The sequence below is a fragment of the Ascaphus truei genome, chromosome 21 (genome assembly GCF_040206685.1).
Source record: "Ascaphus truei isolate aAscTru1 chromosome 21, aAscTru1.hap1, whole genome shotgun sequence".
Classification (NCBI taxonomy): domain Eukaryota; kingdom Metazoa; phylum Chordata; class Amphibia; order Anura; family Ascaphidae; genus Ascaphus; species Ascaphus truei.
Genome location: NC_134503.1, coordinates 13,623,571 through 13,648,936, shown reverse-complemented (window position 1 = coordinate 13,648,936; position 25,366 = coordinate 13,623,571). Strand labels below are relative to the sequence as shown.

Below are 25,366 nucleotides of genomic sequence, written 5' to 3'. Positions count from 1 at the left end.
TCATGTACATAATATGATCTCCTCTATTAGGATCATATCGGCAAAGACAACTTACTTTTTGATCTCGTATGAGATGGATGGACTGTGTGACTGCTACCCTGTGGTATAATCACTTCTGTCGCCATAGTACTAGTCTATACTATGAACATATTGTTTATTTTACATCAGACGAGCACTAGCCAAGTCTTCAAATTTCTCTTTACACATTCACTGCTTGAGATATAAGTGACAGTCCACTGTCCTCTCTAGCAGTGAAGAGATGCATTGCAGGCTCTTCTGGTTTAAACCCTTGTTGGTTTCATGGACACATTGAGTTCTCATACAGCACTTGAAAATGTGAGCAGTGACCTCTGTTCCTCTGCATGTAACCTCAGCCACTGCATGAAGCAATGGGAATGGGGGACATTTGGGTGAGCTTTGCATAAGGGGTATATGAAGACAATTAGAAGGGAACGGAAAAGGCGATTATAGCATTGGACAGAAGGACTTTGGTGATGAAAGCGCACTCCTGGAGCATGTGCTGATACAAGAAAACTGAACAGTGGGTTCTGAACCACATCATAGATCAAATCAGTTTTCAAAAATATATCCTCTTTTCCAAAAAAGTGCACCAGAAAAAAAATTATGCGCAGAAAGAAGATTCTTTAACACTTTTACTGATGACTGAGCTGTGGAGGATTGTTTTATGCATATTTAAACATATGCATCATATCTGTGACACTACAGGATTCAATAAACACAATATGTTTAACCTTTTATACTGAGTAACTGTGTGTGTCACTATATTCCTAGCCCAGATAGCAATCTCCAAGTTCGTAGATGCATAATTAACTAATGTTAGGTTACATATCGCCCCTCTCAGAATCAATGGAGAACCAAAGTTGGTAACAAGTGATCCCATTTTGGGCGTCAACCATTCTACCATTAGCTACATTAAGTCGCTAGCAGAGTTTAGTGACTAAGCCACTACAACTCTGGTCTTTTCCTGTAGTACTCCGCACTGATTTGCCATTTTAAAGTTAGTGACCGAGACGCCATTGCATTAGATTCATAGCTAAACTTGACCCCCTAGTGTAAAACGAGCAATCTTGTGAGAAGGTTTCTCTTCAGTATTTGCTTTTACTAGCTCCTCTCTAACCCACTGCTTCTACTGGCGGTCACCCTACCTTTAATCCACAAAGATCTTTTAACGCAATGCTTCTCCTGGTCCCAGAAAATGTCCTTCTGGTCTTTCATGGTGTAATGTGCGCTTGGCAGCAATGCTGAATGCTTTCTTAGTGGGGAGCTATATTTGATATTGGCCCTCAGATAGTATATATAACTTTGAATGTTGTCCGGTGCCCGGGAGAACATTGCTCTGCCTTTTATGCCTTACCCCATCCATTCCATCCCTCACTTCTCAGCAGTAATACTATTCCATTTCATCAATCTTTCCTTAATTGTTTCTTATTTCAGGTTCTGCATTTTGTTTCTTCCTGTTACTCTGTCTACATTATTTTCTCTTTTCTTCTATTCTCATCTCTCTTTCTCTCTGCCTGTTGGTCAGAGAAGTGCGTTCCGTGTTAACTCTGCCTGTGCCTTCAAAACACAACTTAAGTAAATCAAAGAGGGCAGGGTGGGGAGGGGAGGTGGGATGGGAGGGTTATGGATAGGTATTGAATGAAACGCATGCCATGCAGAAGGATGCAGCATGGGGTCTTATAAAGATGGACTGAGCAGTGATAATAAAGAGCACGAGAGCATGAACTGATCCAGTAACAGATTCAATAAATAGGAAAGTCAATGAAGAGAGCCTTCTTTCGTACAACATAAAGACATACAATGATAGTAAATGTGAGACCCAGAGTTTAACCGGGCATTAAAATACACAATAGAGTATCTTTTGATAAACCCCTAGGATCCAAATGAAATACTCGCATAGGAGGAATTCTCAGAGACTTGGCCAATACCCCCAATTCACCATTCTCTGTTTTGTGGTTAGAAGAAGAGTCCAGTAAACCTAAGCTAATTACTTCTCTGTTGCTATCTCTCTAAGCTACTTTTATCTTTAGAGATGCAGTCGTTTCAGGCAACCACAGTACCCGTTAGTCAGGGAGCGGGGCATTTTCTGCATGTGATTGGTTTGAAGTATTCTTTGCAGGTTTTGGAAGTGTAAGAAGCTGCAAGTTATGTGCTTGAGGATGGAATGTGGTGGACTTGGCTTATTTTTGCAGGGGATTGCTGGGGGGAAAGTTGGAAGCTGCTTGGGGGCGTAGCCTTGGGAAATGAGATAGATATGTTTCCCTCTGCCGCAGGATAACTTTATCAACTTGAGCTTCCTGCGCCTGTTCCGGGCTGCCCGACTGATCAAATTGCTGCGTCAAGGCTACACCATCCGCATCCTTCTTTGGACCTTTGTGCAATCCTTTAAGGTTAGTACAGGCCACTATTTATCAGCGCAAGTTTAGTATGTGAAGGACGGTCCTGGAAGAGGTCCAGCAGATCCTCAACATGTGCAATCACTATAATTTATTTGAATATAATATCGAGATGACCATGTATGAAGTGCTTTACTGTACAAGAATACAGAAGAATACTGATACAAGCAGATCATAGCATTCTGGAGGGGTAATCCATTGCATGAGAGGGTTTTTTTTAAGTTTCTGTAATACTTCTTTGGAAAGGTGAGTTTCTAATTGATGACCACAGAACCTTACCCTCGTTATTACATTTCTTTGGAGCCCTGATGCAGGGCATGGCCTGGTTTCAAGACCCAGAAAGGGATTTCTAACCAGGCAGCCAATGGAGTTACTCCATTTTATAGCCTGGTGGTTGCCAAACATCGGCTTCTCCTCACAGCCATTTGTAAAGAATAATGTATGGGTATCTACACAAACTGAACCTGTGTCTCCACATAGACATATAGGGCCTCATGCAGAGAGCATAGAATTTTAAAATTGGCGAATTTCATAAAAAGTAGCTTTTTTGGAGAGTTTTATTCTCCATATGCAGAAAAGTGCGAATTCTGCTATGTTTAACATGGATGCGTGTGGCGAGTTTAAATTGGCGAGATGCGCGCTTCAGAAACGTGTAAAAACAAATTCGCGCCTTTTTTTTCCCCTTTACTATAGGCGGCGAGCGCCATCTTGCCATCTTTTCCTGGCGCGGCAAAAATGCGAGAATCGCGCCATTTTTTGGCGCGAACAGCCGCTACTTGCCGTTCGCACCTCTCTGCATTCGGAGAGTTTTTAAAATGGTGAGATGGAGGTTCTCGCCAGCCGCGAGGCGAATTTTAGCAATTGAAAAAACAAAATGGCGCGTTTTTCGGAACTCGCCATTTTCTGCCGGTTTCTGCGCGAAATTGTACAAAAAATGGCGAATTTCGAAATAACGATGCTCTCTGCATAAGGCCCATAGAGAGGGAAACGTGAGTGTCATTGCATTTCTGAGATGGAAACCCCAGGCAATGGTTAATGGTGAAATTCTGCTCTCTGCAGTGCTGCTTGTGCCCAAACTTTGCCAAAAGTCCCCCCTGTTGAGATCCTGCACTGAAAATTGTGGCTAATGATGATTGAGGTTAACAGGACTCCATGCAGATGTGTTAGAACAGGGGTGGCCAACTCCAGTCCTCAAGGACCACCAACCGGTCAGGTTTTCAGGATATCCCTGCTGCAGCAGACTGAGCCTGATACTGAACCACCTATGCTGAAGCAGGGATATCCTGAAAACCTGACCTGGTGGTGGCCCTTGAAGACTGGAGTTGGCCACTCCTGGCCTAGATGTTATGTAGGCACAGTGATGTTACATATCAATGACGGAGTTGTCAATGGAGGCATAGTTATTTCAATGTTTGCATCTATTCTTTGCTGCAATATAGCCACATGTTTAATAACTGTCGGTGGCCCCTGAGGACTGGAGTTTGCCACCCCTGGTATAGAGGATGACTGCTCTAAGTAAGAGTACCATGTTTTTTGTCCACAGGCCCTGCCGTACGTCTGCCTTCTTATTGCTATGTTGTTCTTCATCTACGCTATCATTGGCATGCAGGTAAATGGGCCTCTGGGGAAGAGCAAAGTGCTGTCATTTTCAAGTGCCTTCAAAAATGCATTCAAATGTGAAGGTGGCATGTATTAATGGTTACAAATGGACCAAGAGCATCAATTCACATATTGTTTTACTTTGTGCCAGTGTATCAGGGTGATATGCTCTGTTTGTGTCGGTAAGCAATTTGGTGTGTGGTTATAGGAGCAATTAGGGAAGGAATTGCATAATTAAGTGTACCAGGTGTGAGGTGGTGTTAACCACTAGGATAAGCTTTGTGCAAACTGTGTCACATTGCTACATATCGCCTGGTAATTAGCTTTATGTTGGACTTATTATTAATTCTTTAACAGGGAGAGAGTAAATGTGGGTGAGGAAGGATCCTCCAGAGTAATCCTACACACTAAATGTGTTCAAGAGAGAGGTTTTGGAGGAAACTGTCACAAGGACAAGATGACACTTCTTAAGACATTTAGATGACATTTAAACACATCTTGATACACTTCATTGATAAAAGTGCATTAAAAAATAGTGTAACTCACCCGAGATAAGAATATAAACTGAAGCGGATGGGGATCCTGATAAAGGAAATAGAAAATAATATGAACACAACATAACATAACAGATCCGACCAAAAACTAAGAGCCAAGCCAAAGTCAAATACAAACACGATAATCACAAGAGAACACGGGAGTCACAAGCAAGCTATGAAACAAGGTTTTGAGTTAAGTGGTCGAGACCTATTATATCAAAACCAGTTGTAAGGTTGAAAAGAAAAGAAAGAAAAATGGGGATAGCAAATATGTATTGGAATTTGTGACACTAAGCCGAAGACACTACGTTATAAATGGGTCATTTAATTTTTTAGTTTCTTAATGAAAAAAAATTGATGTATGTTTATGCTGTTGGGTAAAATATATATATATATATATATATATATATATATATATATATATATATATATACACACATACACATACATACACATGTGTATGGAGAACTACCCTGATACACAAAAAAAAAAGTATAAGCTCCGAAGTGGTTTAAGTAGATGGCCTAGAGAGAAAAAGAGAACAAATATATGTGACAACAATGAAAGACATTATACGATGTTCCATGTACGTACAATGTGCTACAATGAAATGTATCTGCAAACACCCTAATACAAAAAAAACTTCTTAAAAACAAAATAGTGTAACTGCATTTGAGAGCAGAGTCCTAATGAACACAGCTGTTATACCTCTTAGTACCTACTTTTCCAACAATGTGATTGAGATAAAATATTAACTAGTTTGGGCATTCCTCTCCAAAAAAGGGAGATGAGTGAATGCAAAGCTGTGTCTCACCTTCATATTTGATCCCTCCAGCGAGCTAAAGGTCTTGGACAAGGAGCCAATCATCCCCATACTGTATATCGATATTGAGGGGAGAATGAATGCATGGCAGCCTTATTTGTGCTTCCTCTTGGTCTCACTTTACTGCCATCTTTTTGCAGGTATTCGGTAACATTGCTTTGGACGATGAGAATACCATTAACCGACACAACAACTTTCGCACCTTCCTGCAGGCGTTGATGCTCCTGTTTAGGTACATCGACTTGTTTTCCTTTGAGCGACGACCACCACAACCCATTTGCAATGCCCCTATCTCACTGCTGGACCTTTGCCTACTTCCTGTGGCTAAAGGGAGGGTTGGCAGTGTGATGATGTGGGTGCATTCTTGCATTGACAGTGTCCACCTTTCACTTGCTTTACTGGGTATCATTTCACATGAGTGGGTATGGAATAGAAAACGAAGTGAGGCTTTTGGGGACCATTCATGCCCCCACACTATGTAGAATGAGACACATCGTTGGGTGTATACCAGTTCCTTGTGATCCTGCTTTTTTTGTGCATCACAGGATGGCATCTCTGCTTTTTAGTGTGATATTATCTAATAGAAACTGAACCAAACCTTGCTGGTAGTAGCATTCTTTTACTAACATGGTATATCAGACAGATCCTACAATCGACATCTACTACTAAGCTCAATTGTACATGGTATTGTATCTATTGTATGATACATAACTAAGCCTCACATGAATACTCATTTAACAGGCCAGGTATTAGGGATATCCCTGCTTCAGCACAGGTGGCTCAATCAGTGGCTCAGTCATTCTGATTGAGCCACTAATTGGGCCACCTGTGCTGAAGCAGGGATATCCTTAATTCCTGACCTGTTGGTGGCCATTGAGGACTGGAGTTGGCTACCCCCAGCTTTAGAGAGTTTTCCATTGACTTGCGTGTTTACCCTTACCAGCGGTTACTGAATCTGCCTCCTAGTTTTTAACATCCAGGGCTAATTACCAGGTAAGAAAGTCAGCATTGGATGTGTTTTTGGAAGATTGTGCAATAGCCCTTGGTTATCTTAACTTGTCCCGGCTTTCTCAATTCCATTTGTGACACGTTAGTGGGGGGACTGCACCTCCACATCTGCAATGTTCCTGGTTTGTGCAAAACAATCTTTAGAATGAACAGCTTTTAGAATGTGCGCTCGGTACCCAATGCAGCATTGGAACAGACAAACCACAAGCTCTACCTGAAGTCTGCTAGCTGAAAGTATCTGGCTTTGTTCGGGAATTCCAAGAAACCAGGCAATACTGAGATTTATAAATGGGCCATTTAATTTTTTAGTTTCTTAATGAAAAAAAATTGATGTATTTTTATGCTGTTAGGTAAACTATATACAGGCATACCCCACTTTAAGGACACTCACTTTAAGTACACTCGAGAGTAAGGACATATCGCCCAATAGGCAAACGGCAGCTCACGCATGCACCTGTCAGCATGTCCTGAACAGCAATACCGACTCCCTACCTGTACTGAAGCTGTGCGCAAGCGGGGAGAATATAGAGCCTGTTACAAATGCGTTATTTACATCAGTTATGCACGTATATGACGATTGCAGTACAGTACATGCATCGATAAGTGAGGAAAAAGGTAGTGCTTCACTTTAAGTACATTTTCGCTTTACATACATGCTCCGGTCCCATTGCGTACGTTAATGTGGGGCATGCCTGTATGTACTCTGGAGCATCCAACATATAGTTGACAGCGTGCAATAGATGGATTTTCTAAATTCAGTCCAGTTACAGGCAATCCTGCCGAATTTTGTTTAAATCAATACAGATTTCAAAGGTTCAGTCCGCCATCCTGATTCAAAATGGTGACCAATTGTATCCAAACATAGACAACAACCTTGTCCTTGATCTCAGGAACCATCATGCAGAATGTGGTTTCGATATCTCAAGAGGTGTCCCAATGCCTAGCGAACAGACGAGCAACTTTCCAATATGTATATGAGATTGCAGTGTTGTGATTATGTTGTATGTCCATTCGCCACCTAGGAGCGCTACAGGAGAAGGGTGGCATGAGATCATGCTGTCATGTCTGAGTAAGCGGCCCTGCGACCCTCGCTCTGGCATCACCAAAGAAGAATGTGGCAGTGATTTTGCATATTTCTACTTTGTCTCCTTCATCTTCCTGTGTTCTTTCCTGGTGAGTAGATACTATGGATAAATATAAATGTACACGTGTAGGTTGACACATATATACGTATATTCATGTACACACATATGTACAAATACTTGTTGTAACCGCTAAGGTAATGAAGGGGTGAACCCCATCTGCAACCTTTCCGGTAGGAATAAACACCCACCCTGGGGCAACTACCCCCTTCACCCACCCCCTCTAACCCCAACAAACCAGGTACTCTGGTTTAACCCCTTCATTACCTTAGCCGCTTACCACTAAGGTAATGATGCTGTTTTTATTTTATTTTAATAACACCGTGTTGAAGCAGGGGATCTCTGGAGCTGAACCGCATTAATTTGAGCCTCGAGACCCCCTCCTTTCCGAGTTACAGTATGGGGTGCCGGTATCTCCGCAAAGTGCACATACCCCTGCTGTGTTAATCCGGACGGGCAATTAGTTTGGTAGCAGGGAATCCTCATGCAGGCAGTGGTCAGGCAGCTTTAAACTGTGGTTTCCTGGCTAAATACTCTACAGTATCTGGCTGCATCTGTATATGAATTTAAAAGTTATGATGATCATCACTTTTACTGCTGGTACAACCCCCATTAACAGTTGTTGTAGAATCAACAATCACACAATTAGCTGCTTCACTACTAGTGCCATCGTTTCCCTGCCATACTTGTGTAGTTTGTCCATCACTCTCACCATATTCATCTTCATCCTCTTCATCATTATCTACCTCCTATCTTTTCCTCAGCCATCCCTCCTCCTCCAGCTCCTCAGAGTCTTGAAATAAAAGAGCTAGAGTTTGCGCGTCAGTCTTCTGAGTTGTCCTCCATGCACATATTGCTGAGGATGTATGGCACTGACCCTTCCCTGACAAGTAGTTCTCCTGGTGCCTTTGCATACCCAAAGGGTGAGACTGCCCAGTCCTCTTTCCGCCCACTCACAATAGCCGTGCTAGAAATAAAGTGTGTGCTTAGTTGGGCATGAATGGCTACTCTCTCCAAGCCACTGTGAGTGGTTACAGCAACTTGTAGTCATTTTCTTTCAACCTGGTGGACCCTGGTCCAACCTGTTGGTACTCACTTGAGGAGAAGGACGATTATGATTTTTTTTTATAGTAATGTTGGTAAAACCTACTTTCAGTTGTATTACTTTTCATACTAGAAAGCTGCTGTATTTGAATTAGCAGTTAGTACTGTTTTCTCTGGGATCCCACTCTCTCAGTTGCCATTTTCCTGTAGCTACCACACCAGCTACCTAAGATACATAAAGGAATAGTACCGCCACCTGGTAGACCAATAGTATCAGGTATCGGAAATTTAACATCTAACATAAGTGTCTACTTGGACCGTTTCCTGCGACCCTTTGTGAGTGCCCTGCCATCCTATGTGCGGGACACAAAAGATGTACTTCTGAAACTAGATGGTTTATCACTGGATAAGGAAACTTTGATGGTCGGCCTGGATATGGAGAATTTATACTGTAGTATACCACATACTCAGGGGCTAAAAGCAGTTAATCACTTTTTGAGAGCACGAGATGAACGTGCCGTACCCCATAATGTTTTTGTCACCAAGATGTTAGACTATACCCTCAGCCACAATTTCTTTCTATTTGATAGGTCAATCTACCTGCAAATACAAGGTACATGTGCTCCCACCTATGCCAATCTATACCTGGGCTGGTGGGAGGAAACGGTGGTCTTCATGGCGGAAAATGACAGATATACTATGTACATAGAAATGTGGCTGAGGTATAAAGACGGCATTTTGTTTTTCTGGAATGGCCCGGAACCTCTATTGTGTGAATTTATCAAAAATAATCTAAGACTTACTTATCAAATAAAAAAAGAGAAAATAGAATTCTTAGATATCACCATTTTGAAAAATGCAAATGGTGATTTGCAAACAAGCATCTATAGAAAACTGACGGCAACCAATAATTTATTGGAAGCACAGAGTAATCATCTGAAACATATCACCAACAATATTCCGATTGGCCAATTCCTCCAGTTACGCCGGAACTGTTCGATAGTGAGCGAATTTAAACTCCAAGCTTTAGATATGAAAGCTAGATTTCATGAACGTGGATATAGTAAGACCCTGACACATAAAGCTTATCACAAAGCCTTAGTATCTAACAGATCCAAACTTCTAGCACCGAAACCACAAGGACAATTAGACACAAAGATCAGATTTATAAGTACTTTTTCTAATCAGTCTAAACAAATTAAGAATATCCTCCAGGAACACTGGAATATCTTACTGGAGGATAATGACCTAGAAAAGGTTCTCTCAGATTATCCTGCAACTGGATATACAGTAGAAGAGCAAGGAACATTGGAGATAGTGTGGTACAAAGTCATTTTCAAACGCAATCAACCAGAACCTGGCTGGGGGATAAACCTACGGGATCTTATCCGTGCTCGCACTGTAAGGCCTGTAAGGCTATGAAAGTAACAAAAACATTCACAAATACAACAAAGACAGTTACACATAAGATAAAAAGTTTTATTAATTGTGAAACAACAGGTGTAATTTATTTGATTTCATGTATTTGTGGAAAAGCATATGTAGGCAAGACGCACAGACAATTAAAGTGTATACTGGAACATCTAGGGGATTTAAGAAATTCACGAGAAACCCCAGTGGCCACACATGTTTTACAACACCACAATGGTAACAGTGATACACTATGCTTTGCAGGCATTGAACATGTTACTTTAGGTCCCAGAAAGGGCAATTGGAACAAACGATTACTACAGAGGGAATGTCGTTGGATATTCCAGCTACAGACATTAAGCCCTCAGGGACTGAACGGAGGCAACATTTATTCGTCTTTCCTATAATTTTTGCAACCACCAAATCACTAAAGGGTTATTTTGGGAATGAGTATATAGCTTAAATATCATTTTGATCTGTATTGACCACTAAGGGCAGATCACCTATTTTAGTAGTCACATTCCTACACATATACACAAAGTGGTTGCCTTTTTTCAGCATATTCCTCACTTTTTATTTCACTAAAGTTAATTTAAAGTTTTTTTTTTTTCACTTACCTGCTTTGAAGTTAAACCACATTTTAGTTAAGAATTATTATTAATAGATGGTCTGCATTGTCCATTAGGGGCAGACCTTATAGAGTTAAATTACACTCCTACACAGCACATATGCACTATACTTTAGAATGTTCTTTGTTCCCTTTGCCCCCTTTGCAGATCTATTTAATCCATATTCTTATATCCCTAATCCAGCCTCTACAACAGAACATAAAGAAATAAATAATATCAAGCACAATATCCTATCAAAAGCTGTGTGCTTGCACTTAAGCTGATTCGTAGTCTGTTTACATGCAATACAGTCCGTTTTTCAGAGCAGCCGATTGGCTCTGACGTTGCTCACTCTGATAGGTGTAGAGGACCCAGGTCACGCCTCTTTGGAGTATAAATATCACACACATAGGGCTTACCTTTAGACTCCTCCCCATCTGAAGAAGCGAGTTGCCTCGCGAAACGCGCGTCATGAAGTAGAGCGTCACGATCGGTGATGTCATCGGAGTCCCACATCAGCTACCAGAACACAGCTTGTATTTGCGCTCCCTCCACCTCTGGCCGCCGTGGCAGAGTGGTTGTACTCATACACATGATATACAATCTGTTTCCCATTGCAAACCTGCCTTCTCCTCTAGCTAGCTTTAACACACCTTTGCAGACACTCACCAACTGTCGGAATACCATTGCTGCACCTCTAAGAGATTGATAGTGTTACCTGCTAATATAGGTTATTTGGTGTTAATAGCTCTAGCAATATAGAGAATAGAGGCTAACTTACGTTGTAGATTTGCATGTATTATAGGGACAGATGTCTATACCATTACTTATAGCAGGCTCCTAATTCATCCTTCCTATTAGAATTGGATTTATGTGGATAGGAATATTTTGGTGAAGGTAATCTCTAGTACAAATCACCTTACCTATCCACAGTTCAGGCACACTTGTATATGTTCCTTATGCAAAACTGGCAACAATGCCATTAAAGGACAAAAATATACCTATATGCAAGAGACATTATGTGTCAAAATAGAACTATTTATATACCATACCCAATTTGGAAATAAGGAGTACATATGATACAATCAATGTATAAGTAACTCATGTGAGAATATTGGGCGAAACAATTTTTATATAATTTGCAATACAGTGATTTGCCAAGAGAATACAGAATTGATGAGCTCAGGTGCTATACTTAAATCATTTGGAAGCAATATATATATACAGTGCCACAAATTATTGATGATTCTTCTGGAAACGCTGGTGATGTCGCAGTAATATTGAAATTTACCGTCAGGGTAAAATAAACAAAATAAAATAACTGCTTAGAAATTTTGGGCACTAACGACAAGCAATATTACCACTCCTCTACGGAATTTTTAAACATTGTTTTTTTTAAATAAATTTATTCACATTGTCACATATATTGATGAATTTAATTTTTATTATTTTTGTTTTTATAAAGACCCTGATATCTCCATAGGAGCTACTGTAATTTCTAAATATTTACCTTAACAGCCCCATACTATCATAGAGTGCATGCATTTGGAGGGTCTTTTTCTTGATCCCTTTGGGACCATTTTCTGCAACCATACATTTTTCATCTATTGCACCTTGATTTATCATTACCCTAAGTAATAGGAGAGCAGAATAGAATATAGGTTTTCGTTTACCACACCAGTGGCCATGATAACCACCACCGCCATGCCATCTTCCCAACCCCCTCCTATGCCAATATAACACCAAATATTTTTGGGAGTGATATATTTAGTGTATCTAGTACTGGAAACACTCCTAGACATGTCTATCTGTCCACACTCCCTCCCCTCCCCAATTGGGTGTGCCCTATTTATAATCTCTTTCTTAATTCTTCATTTAGGGAAATTAGCTAATCCAAACAAATTGAAAATGCAAAATCCATTTGACCTTTATCGTTAAGCCAACTTTTTTTGCAAATATTTGTATTGAAGCCAAATCGAAAAATGTGATATTCACAAAGTTCTCTTAAGCGCGAAAAGTTTGCACATAGCTCTAAAAGAATGAATGCACAGATTACAAGCAGAGATAGGGTTACCTAAAGAACTGTGTTCTTTTAACCCTAACGGAGATGGGGTTACTTCTGTCTACCAGACAAGAGCAAACAGATGCTGTGCAGAAGTAATTGCTCCCAATTGGGAGTCTTTGCTACTTACTGTTGGATCTCATTTCCATTGGATCATTTATCTTCCCCTGACAGAGATTGTTTATATCAGTTCTGCTCCCTCTCAGTCTCTAACCTCTGATATATATTTATAACCCCATGAGGTCTATCCCGTTGCTTGTTTTCAGAGGCAAATGTACAAGTGTTTACAAGTCTCTATAGATAGATGTATTTATATAGATGTACATGGGGTCTGCAGCTACGTGTTAATATTGAGCAACATTCAAAATGGCAATAATGTAACCGTGGTAGTTCCGTATATTAGATACTAGCTGAGAGACCCGGCGTTGCCCGTGAGTTAAATTTGCCGCTAGGAAAAGGTGGGGGGAGGGACAGTGGACAGGAGGAGGGGAGGGACGGGGACAGTGGACAGTAGGGGACGGGGACAGTGGACAGGAGGGGACGGGGACAGTGGACAGGAGGGGGGTAGTGGACAGGAGGGGGGGGCAGTGGACATGAGGGGGGCGGGCGACAGTGGACAGGAAGGGGGGACAGTGGACAGGGGGGGGGGACAGTGGACAGGAGGGGGGACAGTGGACAGGAGGGGGGGACAGTGCACAGGAGGGGGAGGACAGTGGACAGGAGGGGGGGACAGTGGACAGGAGGGGGGGACAGTGGGCAGGAGGGGGAGGAGAGTGGACAGGAGGGGGGGGAGAGTGGACAGGAGAGGGGGAGAGTGGACAGGAGGGGGGTGACAGTGGAGAGGGGGGAGAGTGGACAGGAGGGGGGTGACAGTGGACAGGAGGGGGAGGAGAGTGGACAGGAGGGGGAGGACAGTGGACAGGAGGGGGAGGACAGTGGACAGGAGGGGGGGCACACACACTGTGTCCCCCCCCACACACACACACAGTGTAACACACACACACACAAAGTGTCGCACATAGTGTCACACACACACAAAGTGTCACACACACACACACACACAGTGTCACACAGTGTCACACACACACGCAGTGACACACACACACACACACGTCACCTCTCCTTCTGGCCGCCGCCATGTTACTTAGTCCGCGAGGGAGGAAGGGGGTCCTTCCATCCGCCGCCATCTTGGGTGCCGCGTGGCAGCGGCAGGCTGCCCTGCCCACTGCCTGTCCTCGCGCCAGGGAGGTGAGTGGAGCGGGAGGGAGGTGAGTGGAGCGGGAGGGAGGTGAGTGGAGCGGGAGGGAGGTGAGTGGAGCGGGACCTCTCCTTCCAGCCACCACCATGTTACTTAGTCCGCGAGGGAGGAAGGGGGTCCTTGCGTCCGCCGCCATCTTAGGTGCCGCGTGGCAGCGGCAGGCTGCCCTGCCCACTGCCTGTCCCCGCGCCTGGGAGGGAGGTGAGTGGAGCAGGAGGGAGGTGAGTGGAGCAGGAGGGAGGTGAGTGGAGCGGGAGGTGAGTGGAGCGGGAGGTGAGTGGAGTGGGAGGGAGTGGAGCGGGAGGGAGGTGGAGGGAGGTGAGTGGAGTGGGAGGGAGGTGAGTGGAGAGGGAGTGCAGCAGGAGGGAGGTGAGTGGAGAGGGAGGTGAGGTGAGTGGAGCAGGAGGGAGGTGAGTGGAGCGGAGGGAGTGGAGCGGGAGGGAGGTGAGTGGAGCGGAGGTGAGTGGAGCGAGGGGGAGGCGGGGAGGTGAGTGGAGCACCGGGGAGGGGGGAGGTGAGTGTGATGGGGGGGAGAGCAGAGAGAGAGGGGTGTGTGTGTGTGTGTGTGAGTGTGAGTGTGTGTGTGTGTGTGTGTGTGTGTGTGTGTGTTTTTTTTTGGACCTTTGGCCCGTCACTCCGCCTCAGGCCAATGAGAGGTGTGGGGGGCGGGCCAAGGGGGTGGTGTGAGTGTGTGAGGCCAATGAGAGGTGTGCGGGGGCGGACGGGCCAAGGGACCAATGAGATTGCCGCTAGGGACAGGGAACACAGTGAAACATACATACATACAATGCTTTCAGAAATATATAGTAGATTTAAACTTGTTACATGTAGACAGGATCCCCAGAAGATATACATCTTTACTTGTTGAAAGTGTCTAGACATACTGAAGATGTCCATGGGCCCCCCTTGTGTTAAAGAAGCACTCCATGCTGTATCATAAAATATATATATATATAGCCTTTGATTACTTTTATTGAGAACTAATTACCTAAGTTGCCAATCGATTCTTTCTCCAAAGATCCTGCTTCCCAGGGTTCACTAAATGGCTGCCTTTCTGTTTCAATCAATCCTTCAGTCAGTGTAACTCAGCAGCTACAATGTATTATTATATTACATGGGCAGTGGTTTTCAACCTTGTTTTGGTTGGTGAACCTCAGAATTCGATTCTGAAATTCTGAGGAACCCCAACCCTCGCCCCCATCTCTCACGCGCCCCCTCTTCCCTCCCCCCTCTCTCTCCCATCTCTGGCCCCCTCCCTTGTCTCTCGCCCCCTCCCCCGTCTCTCGCCCCCTCCCCCCAGTCTTTTGTGTCTCTTCCCCCTCACACTCTCCCCCTTACGCTCCCTCTCCCACACACTCTCCCCATCGATCTCCCCTTCTCTCTTCTATACACACAAATCTCTCTCCCTCACACACACACACGCTCACACACTCACACTCACACTCACACACACCACACACACACATGCCCCCTCTCACACACCCTCTCTCCCCCTTTCCCATACAGACACAGACACACACTCTCCACCCCTCCCCCACAGAGACACACACACTCTCTCTCTCCCTCCTCCCCACCCCACACACACACACACACTCTCCCCCCCCCCCACACAGACACACACACAGACACACACACACTCTCTCTCCCCCTCCCCGACACAGACACACACACGCACTCCCTCTCCCTCTCATACAGCCACACACACACATACTCTAACACTCCCCCTAACAGACACACACATACCCACAGACACGTGCACACAGGGGACAACTCTCCCAGCTCTTTCCCTCCGGCAGCCGCGGAACCCCTAAGGGGTGCTCGCCGAACCCCGGTTGAAAATCACTGTACTAGGGTAACATTATCTATTGTTTCAGTTTGATGCTCAAACTGCTGGGAATATTGGCAACGAATGATCAGAAACATAATTTGTAAATAATCGCGGCCTTAATCTGTGACATGGCAAAGGGGTTTTAGTCTCTGAATCTAATGTGAAGATAATAAACAAATCCAGAGTAGGATACTGATTTCTGTTACTTACCCTATTAAATGATGAGGATAGCCCCTATTCAATATGCATATGAATGTAGCTGAAATCTAAAGAGAGACAGTTTCACAGCATATTGAATAGGGATCTACATATGACTCTTTGTCTCTCCTCCACTCTCTCTTACACCCATGCTTCCTATCTCTTTCCACTCTCTCTTACACCCATGCTTCCTATCTCTCCTCCACTCTCTCTTACGCCCATGCTTCCTATCTCTTTCCACTCTCTCTTACACCCATGCTTCCTATCTCTTTCCACTCTCTCTTACACCCATGCTTCCTATCTCTTTCCACTCTCTCTTACACCCATGCTTCCTATCTCTTTCCACTCTCTCTTACACCCATGCTTCCTATCTCTTTCCACTCTCTCTTACACCCATGCTTCCTATCTCTCCTCCACTCTCTCTTACGCCCATGCTTCCTATCTCTCCTCCACTCTCTCTTACACCCATGCTTCCTATCTCTTTCCACTCTCTCTTACGCCCATGCTTCCTATCTCTCCTCCACTCTCTCTTACGCCCATGCTTCCTATCTCTCCTCCACTCTCTCTTACGCCCATGCTTCCTATCTCTTTCCACTCTCTCTTCCTCCTCCTCCCCCGAGTAGATGCTGAATCTCTTTGTGGCTGTCATCATGGATAACTTTGAGTATCTAACACGGGACTCCTCAATCCTGGGACCTCACCACCTGGACGAGTTTATCCGAGTCTGGGCAGAGTATGACCCAGCTGCTTGGTATGTAAATCAGTTGGGGCGTTGGGTGTGTTCTTATTGCTAAATATGTTATGTCAACTGATGTTGTCACATGGTACATGTCAGCTTGGCTTCAAGTGACCCCTGCCTTTAAATACAGGTCTCAGTTAAGATAGTCCAAGAGTGACCCATGATCTCATGTGACATGAAACATGCCCTCAACTATTTTGATATCTTTGGGGTTTCCGACTACAGTTGCATGTAATCAAATGAACTATGGTCCAAAAGGGACCTTCCAGCACTAGAAGACACCTTACAGCCAATGAAAGTAAATGAGCTGTAAGATGTCTTCCAGCACCATAAATAAATAAATATTGTTGTATATGCATAATTACATCCCCCTCTGGAGACACTTTCCGGCAACAAAATAGGTAATATACAGTCTTGCTGTTTCGTCAATTAGCAATTGAAGGGCTAAAGCCTAAAATTGTTGTGTGCCGCAGTTGTGACTCCAGTTCAGACTTTGTGTCTGGCCTGCTGCAGCTAGGGTTGCCAGGTGTCCGTTATTGAACTGTTCTGTATTTGGATACTCTGTCCAGTAAAAAATGAGAGGTACTGTAATACTGGACATGTATGTGTCCGGTATTACCTCCCTGGACATAGTGACCTGACGCACCTTTCACCATTGAGTCCAGTATTTTTAGAGAAGCCACCTGGCACCCCTAACTGCATCTAGGTCCGAGACCTGTTAATATCCAGGTATTTGACAGTGTTTCTGCTAGCTGAAAGATCATTTTCCTTCTCTGGAGCTCTTCTCTCCTTAGTACAAGCCTTTAACATACTTGGCCTTACTTACACTGTGCTGGTTTAGAGAAAAGCCCAAACTATCTCATTCGATTACTACTATAAAATCTATTTCTTTTTTTGCCTATGTACAGCGTAAAATAGGAATTTAGAATGAATTAATAGTATTGGTATTTCCTAGTGTTGTACTTGTTAGGCTAAGCATTCAAATAAACCTTGTCACTGTTTATGTCACTATATCACCATGTATAATAGGTGTGGGGCAGACTTGATTGGGCAAAGATCAGTTCCATTCCTGTGTGGGTGAAACAAGCTTTATAAGCTATGGCCATCTTTTTTAGCCCCCTTGATGTTTGATAGTCGGGGTTGCCACTGCTCATTGGCTCATTGTGTTAAAACATACAATGCCTAGTCTGGTGACCCAAACCATAGCATCCTAGTCCCCCTGTGCCTTATTATAACCATACAATTGAAAGTGGCAGAGCTGAGGGGTCATAGCTACCTTTTGTCTCTGTCATTGTCTCCTGGCTGGAGGGTTGGGGGGTATTGGAGAATTGGCGAGTTCATATTGGAGTCCCTACTATTTCTTGATAGAATTGATGGCCTACTGGTTCCTTTTTCTCTGTGAGGGTGATACGAAGTCGTTGATGGGAGGGACAGAAAGTATCACCCATAAGTGTGTTGGAGCAACTAAACTAATGCATAATTTGTGTTATAAAACTTATCAGGAAAGGCTAAGAGAGCTCAACAAGTACACCCAGGAAGGAGGAAGGAACCGGAGAATATGATATATATTATTATTAAATTCTTTAAGAATATTCACAAGATACAGTGTGGATGCATTTTATGCAGAGATAGGAAGGTTAAAACAAGAGCTAATTCTCTGCAGCGGGTGGTGGGCTCAGAGGAGAGATGAAGAAGTAATTTTTCTGTTGAAATGGTAATAGACGCATAGGACAGTTTCCCAGTACAAGTGCGGGAGGTTAATAGAGTGAAGAAAGTCAAAATGCAGACACAAGGGTGTCCTACATTTGGTAGAAAAAGCTAAATGGGTTCTGAGGATTTTCAACAGGTCGGAAAATGGGAAGATGAGTTGGTTCAAGTGACGCCTATCTTTGGACAATATCTGTTTGTGACTCTGCAATATTGTTGGTTTTATCAGTAATTGCACTGGAGTAAGTAATTTTTGAATTTTCTGATTCCCTGTGCTGTTCCTTTTTCTAGTTGCCGAATTCACTATAAGGATATGTACAATTTATTGCGTGTAATTGCCCCTCCACTTGGGCTGGGGAAACGCTGCCCATCCCGGGTAGCCTACAAGGTTTGCAACCTAAAGCAAGTTTGCATCCATGCCAAGTGGGGCTTGGGGCAGGGGGAGTCTTGAGAACATCTGAGGGGGGCTGTGCCTGCATGGGTATGTGAGGCCAGCACTGCCCTCTGCCACCCCATCATGCTTTCACCCCTGCCCATAAGGGGTCACAGGCAGCTTCACTGGAGAGGTCCTCAGGTTTATTCTGGGAATCTAGTGGAGGGTGGGAATGTAATATTTGGTTGTTACCTATTCAGTGAGGCTGCCTGCTCCCCTTTCCCAGCATGGTGACCTGGAATGCTGTTTATTCCCTTCAATGCCAGAGAGACGTGCAACACACTTACAGGACTTGGCACTGAAGGGTTTAAACGGGTGCCCCCCTCTGGCAAGGACAAGGGACCTCAAAATGTCACCTGTGCTTTGTTGTGCCAGAATCCAAGGGACGCCCCCTCTGCTCAAGGCAAACACTGCTGGGCTTCTGTATCAGCAAAGGAGTTTGTACAGAAGACAAGCAGCAGTCACGTCCCTCCTATCCCTTGACCTTCACCCACCTTAACAATACAAAAAAACATACCTGTGGTTCGGTTACAGGATTGTACAGTTGAAGGCTAATCAGATATGTTTTTTTTGTCTGTTTCCCTCCCATCCCGTGCTCGGCTACCATCTCTTGTTTTACCTCCATATGCTCATCTGTTTTGTTCCCATCTTTCACATCTCATTTCCCCCACTTTTCCACCTCCTGGCCTTTGGGTATTTGTTCTGCTTCTTGTTCTTTCTTTTTCATGCAATTGTTTTCCCTCACTGTTGAATTTCCTTTTATCTCCCTCTCTGTATCTCTGGATATGTCCCTCTGTCTGTGGTTGTACCCTGGTGCCCCTGTATATCTACCCTTCCAACTCTCTTTCACGCTATGTCCCTTGTCCACTTACATCTTAATATGTCTGTTGCTATATCGCATGTCTCTTGTCTTTTGCTATGTCTTATACCCCACGTCTCTTGCCATGTCTCATGTTCACTGTCTCTTGTTTCTTGCTATGTCCCATATCCCTTTTCTCTTGCTATGTCCCATACCTCTTGCTATGTCCCATGTCCCTTTCGTCTTGCTACATCCCTTTCCTATTGCTGTCCCATGTCTCTTGCTATGTCCCATGTCCCTTTCCTCTTGCTATGTCCCATGTCTCTTGCTACTGTATGTTCTATGTTTCTTGCTTTGTCCCATGACCTTTCTCATTCTATGTACTATGCTCCTTGCTATATCCCCTATCCCATTTCTCTTGCTGTGTCCCTGCTCCCGTCACTGACTATATCTGGTGTCTTTATGTCCCCTTGTCTCTGTATACATCTCCATACCCCCATGTCTCTGTCCATATATTTGGGGTCTGTGTTTCTTGTGCTGTCCCCTGACCCATGACTCTCACTTTGTCGCATGGCCCTCTTACCTTTACAAACTTTCTTGTCCCATTGTCTCTGTCTGTATCCCATTACCCAATGTCTCTGCATCCCTCTGTCTCTGTCTGTATCCCATTACCTATGTCTCTGCATCCCTGTGTCTCTGTCTATATCCCATTACCCCATGTCTCTGTCTGTATCCCATTACCCCATGTCTCTGCATCCCTGTCTCTCTGTCTGTATCCCATTACCCATGTCTCTGCGTCCCTGTCTCTCTGTCTGTATCCCATTACCCCATGTCTCTGCGTCCCTGTCTCTCTGTCTGTATCCCATTACCCCATGTCTCTGCATCACTGTCTCTCTGTCTGTATCCCATTACCTATGTCTCTGCATCCCTGTGTCTCTGTCTATATCCCATTACCCCATGTCTCTGTCTGTATCCCATTACCCCATGTCTCTGCATCCCTGTCTCTCTGTCTGTATCCCATTACCCATGTCTCTGCGTCCCTGTCTCTCTGTCTGTATCCCATTACCCCATGTCTCTGCGTCCCTGTCTCTCTGTCTGTATCCCATTACCCCATGTCTCTGCATCACTGTCTCTCTGTCTGTATCCCATTACCCATGTCTCTGCATCACTGTGTCTCTGTCTGTATCCCATTACCCATGTCTCTGCATCCCTGTCTCTCTGACTGTATCCCATTACCCCATGTCTTTGCGTCCCTGTCTCTCTGTCTGTATCCCATTACCCATGTCTCTGCGTCCCTGTCTCTCTGTCTGTATCCCATTACCCCATGTCTCTGCGTCCCTGTCTCTCTGTCTGTATCCCATTACCCCATGTATCTGCGTCCCTGTGTCTCTGCCTGTATCCCATTACCCCATGTATCTGCGTCCCTGTGTCTCTGCCTGTATCCCATTACCCCATGTATCTGCGTCCCTGTCTCTCTGTCTGTATCCCATTACCCCTTGTCTCTCCGTCCCTGTGTCTCTGTCTGTATCCCATTACCCCTTGTCTCTCCGTCCCTGTGTCTCTGTCTGTATCCCATTACCCATGTCTCTGCATTACTGTCTCTCTGTCTGTATCCCATTACCCCTTGTCTCTCCGTCCCTGTGTCTCTGTCTGTATCCCATTACCCCTTGTCTCTCCGTCCCTGTGTCTCTGTCTGTATCCCATTACCCCATGTCTCTGCATCCCTGTCTCTCTGTCTGTATCCCATTACCCCATGTATCTGCGTCCCTGTCTCTCTGTCTGTATCCCATTACCCCATGTATCTGCATCCCTGTCTCTCTGTCTGTATCCCATTACCCATGTCTCTGCGTCCCTGTGTCTCTGTCTGTATCCCATTACCCATGTCTCTGCATCCCTGTCTCTCTGTCTGTATCCCATTACCCCATGTCTCTGCGTCCCTGTGTCTCTGCCTGTATCCCATTACCCCATGTCTCTGCATCCCTGTCTCTCTGTCTGTATCCCATTACCCCATGTCTCTGTCTGTATCCCATTACCCCATGTCTCTGCGTCCCTGTCTCTCTGCCTGTATCCCATTACCCCATGTATCTGCGTCCCTGTGTCTCTGCCTGTATCCCATTACCCCATGTCTCTGCATCCCTGTGTCTCTGCCTGTATCCCATTACCCCATGTATCTCCGTCCCTGTGTCTCTGTCTGTATCCCATTACCCCATGGATCTCCGTCCCTGTGTCTCTGTCTGTATCCCATTACCCCATGTCTCTGCGTCCCTGTCTCTCTGTCTGTATCCCATTACCCCATGTCTCTGCGTCCCTGTCTCTCTGTCTGTATCCCATTACCCCATGTCTCTGCGTCCCTGTCTCTCTGTCTGTATCCCATTACCCCATGTCTCTGCGTCCCTGTCTCTCTGTCTGTATCCCATTACCCCATGTATCTGCGTCCCTGTGTCTCTGCCTGTATCCCATTACCCCATGTCTCTGCATCCCTGTCTCTCTGTCTGTATCCCATTACCCCTTGTCTCTCCGTCCCTGTGTCTCTGTCTGTATCCCATTACCCATGTCTCTGCATCACTGTGTCTCTGGCATATTCTATAACCCCATGTCTCTGCATCACTGTGTCTCTGGCATATTCTATAACCCCATGTCTCTGCATCCCTGTCTCTCTGGCTGTATCCTTCTGTCATTGGCTCTGTGTCCTCCTGTCCCTCTTTCCTTGTTAATGTCCCTTTGTCCTTGCTGCCGCACCTGTGCCCCACCTCCCTGTCGCTGCAGCGGGCGCATTGGTTACACTGACATGTACGAGATGCTGCGACACATGCCCCCTCCCCTTGGCCTGGGAAAGAAATGCCCTGCACGTGTGGCATATAAGGTAGAACAGCTGTGTCACTCCTTTACCAGTATCTCCACTTCACTGGTCCCCCAGCCCTTTCCTGTCTCTGTACTGTGCCCGTACCGTGCTGTGTATTTCTCCCTGTGATACCTGGCCTTCTATTTCTCTCTTCTTCTGCTTGCCCCACTCTCCAACCGATATTCAAGTGGGTAATCACCAAGTCTCTGCAAAGAGACCTGCAGGTTCTTGCTTTATTACCCAGTCACATTCGGTAAGATCTGCAAAGCATCGCTCCATTGCCTTAACTTCCCAACCCTCTGAGCATTAACCCCGTCATGGCTGGAGAGATCGGATGGGTTTTATAACCATCCTTTAGTCATGATATCCCTGCTCTCATAAAAGGTTAATGGACGTGCATTTATCTCTCACCACTTCCATTCTCCGGTATCTCCTATTCTTCATTCCCTTCAGGCTCTTCTGCACAGGCAGATTATCTCTTACAGCTCCCACAATTTGTGACTCTGGTTTTGCATGTTCTCCGTTGCATGTCTTGTCGCATGTTGCAGTGCATGTTGGGTCTTTAATGTATAACTATGTATACAGGTATATCTCTTCCCACCTTTCTTTCTGTCCCTCTCTCTGGCTCAGTGTAACTCTAAATTACTACCCGTCTCTCTCTGTCTGTTTCGCTCTCTCTCGTTACCTGTCTCTTTTATTCTTGGTTGCTTGTGTTTTTATTTGAGAACCAGCGCTCAGAAATAGAGATGGGTGAGAGTTTCCAAAATGCAGTTTTTTAACCAAAATTGATTCCTAGGCGAAGCAGTTTGCAGAACTTTTAAGGGAACACAGTGAGATTCTATAAGCTCCGAGATAGTCAATCTTTGTGGTCGTGACACAGAAGCCCCACTGGACTTAGCGATTGGCGATCTCGGAACTTACAGAAGATGACCCTAAAAGTTGATCAGAAATCACACGTTTCTAGCCATGTTTTGCCAATAAATCGCAACTCGGTCACCATTTGCAAGCGATTTGCCAAGCATTTTAAGCTCGTTTAAGGATGCTAACTTCTATACAGAGCCTGAAATAGGGCTTTTTGCTGGAGAGGCGGGAGACACGTGGGGAGAGACCTGAGCTACACCTGGGAAATATACTAATTTCAATCATATGAATATAATTTGCATATCCATATTAGAATATTTCCCAAGTGTCTCAGGGGTGTTCACAGGTATCTCTCCACGTGCTGTATAAAGGAGTTTTTGGGGTGGTATAATGGGTACAGATGTAGCAGACATCATTGAAGCCACTGGCCCGTCGGGATGTAACAGCACCTTGACCCCACCCCTTTTCCATGCGCGGCTAACGCAAACAGCGGTGTTTGCTCTCCCTGGCACGTTGTGTCTCGCGCTACAACGCACCAGCAGGAACCGTAACATCTGCTACATCGGTATTTCCGTAAAATAGGACTCTCTCTCTCCAACAAAAGCCCTATCACTAAAGAAAACAGAAATGCGCCTTGACTTACTGCATGGGAAATTGCACGCAAACTCTGACTGAGCAGCCACTTTTTTTTCCGCAAATAATTTTAAAAAAGGCCAATTTTGCGAAAGCTTTGCCCGTCCCTAGTGATAACCAGATAACACATAGTACAAGAATTAAAGAGACACGCCACCATATATATGTTATCCGCACAAAATGTGTGACATTTATTAACCCCGTCATTGCAGCCTTCTAAGCACTGAGGGGGTTAGACAAAGTGCTGGCAGGTGGAAGTCTTAACAAAAATACATTGTTTAAAGTTACTGGGATTTTGAATGGTTAATGATCCTGTTGATGGATGTCTGACGACTGCCTTCCCTTCTCTCACTTCCTCTGGCATTTCCTTCATTTCAGGGTGCACGTGAAAGCCCGCCTGTGTACTAGACCCTGAGCCGTTCAGGACAGTGATTCTCAACCACCGTGTCTTGCGACACCTCGATGTGTTCCACTCAACCAAGTGTCCCCCCCCCTAAATTATTGTAGTGCAGCAGGACCAACTTGTGAAAAATAAGGACGTTACAAATGGCACACAGAGGAGACAACTATAAAAGTGTGTGTTAGTGTATGTCGCTCCCGATGACATTATACGTTTGTAGGGATGTTATTTCCACCTGGAACACTTTGTTCCGCAGTGATGTCTACGCCATCTTAAACCTGATGGATTTTTTTGGGGGTGGGGGGATAATAAAGAGGAACAAATGCAGCTAGATGGATGCAGCATGTAATATATCCCAGTATACTGTACGTGCCGGTAACCCTGGCTATTGATACTCTTCAAATTCCTAGCTGAAGCACATGGAGCAAGAAGTGGAGCGAGTACCTTGATACCTTGGTTTCAAAACTGGAAATACTTGCACCAGTCTTGCTTGCCAATTGCCTTAATGCATCTACCTCCTTAGTCACTCTTTTTTTATACCCGGGCACAGAATCGTAATGTTCACAATTCAAACACTGGATGATGTTTGAGAGACTAATATTTGAGGAAGGCTGAGGTCTTACCTGGGAAAAGATGCATTAGGACAGGGGTGGCCAACTCCAGTCCTAAAGAGCCACCAACAGGTCGGGTGTGAAGGATATCCCTGCTTCAGCACAGGTGGCTCAATCAGTGGCTCAGTCGTTGACTGAGTCACTGATTGAGCCACCTGTGCTGAAGCAGGGATATCCTTCAAAACCTGACCTGTTGGTGGCCTTTGAGGACTGGTGTTGGACACACTTGCATTAGGAGAAGGACCTGATGTAGAAGAGAAAACAGCTAAGTAAAATGAGTGGAACCTTTTTGAATTTTACAGTCAAAGGAACCCCAAATTCACGGAGAACTCATGGGGAAAAAATTAACTCGGGGGTGTCGCCGCGCAAAACTGGTTGAGAACCAACGCCCTAAGCACACAGGGGATT

General features: G+C 44.8%; 1 protein-coding gene across 1 annotated transcript in view; it reads left to right on the top strand.

Moving 5' to 3' along the window:
- CACNA1B (calcium voltage-gated channel subunit alpha1 B) overlaps positions 1-25,366 on the top strand; it is a 196,777-nt gene that overhangs the window by 150,020 nt on the left and 21,391 nt on the right. Inside the window, exons 31-36 of the mRNA XM_075579527.1 lie at positions 2,295-2,411; positions 3,961-4,026; positions 5,516-5,607; positions 7,406-7,556; positions 16,557-16,684; positions 18,671-18,767. Of these exons, the coding sequence (XP_075435642.1) occupies positions 2,295-2,411; positions 3,961-4,026; positions 5,516-5,607; positions 7,406-7,556; positions 16,557-16,684; positions 18,671-18,767 (651 nt within the window). The remainder of the gene's footprint in view (positions 1-2,294; positions 2,412-3,960; positions 4,027-5,515; positions 5,608-7,405; positions 7,557-16,556; positions 16,685-18,670; positions 18,768-25,366) is intronic.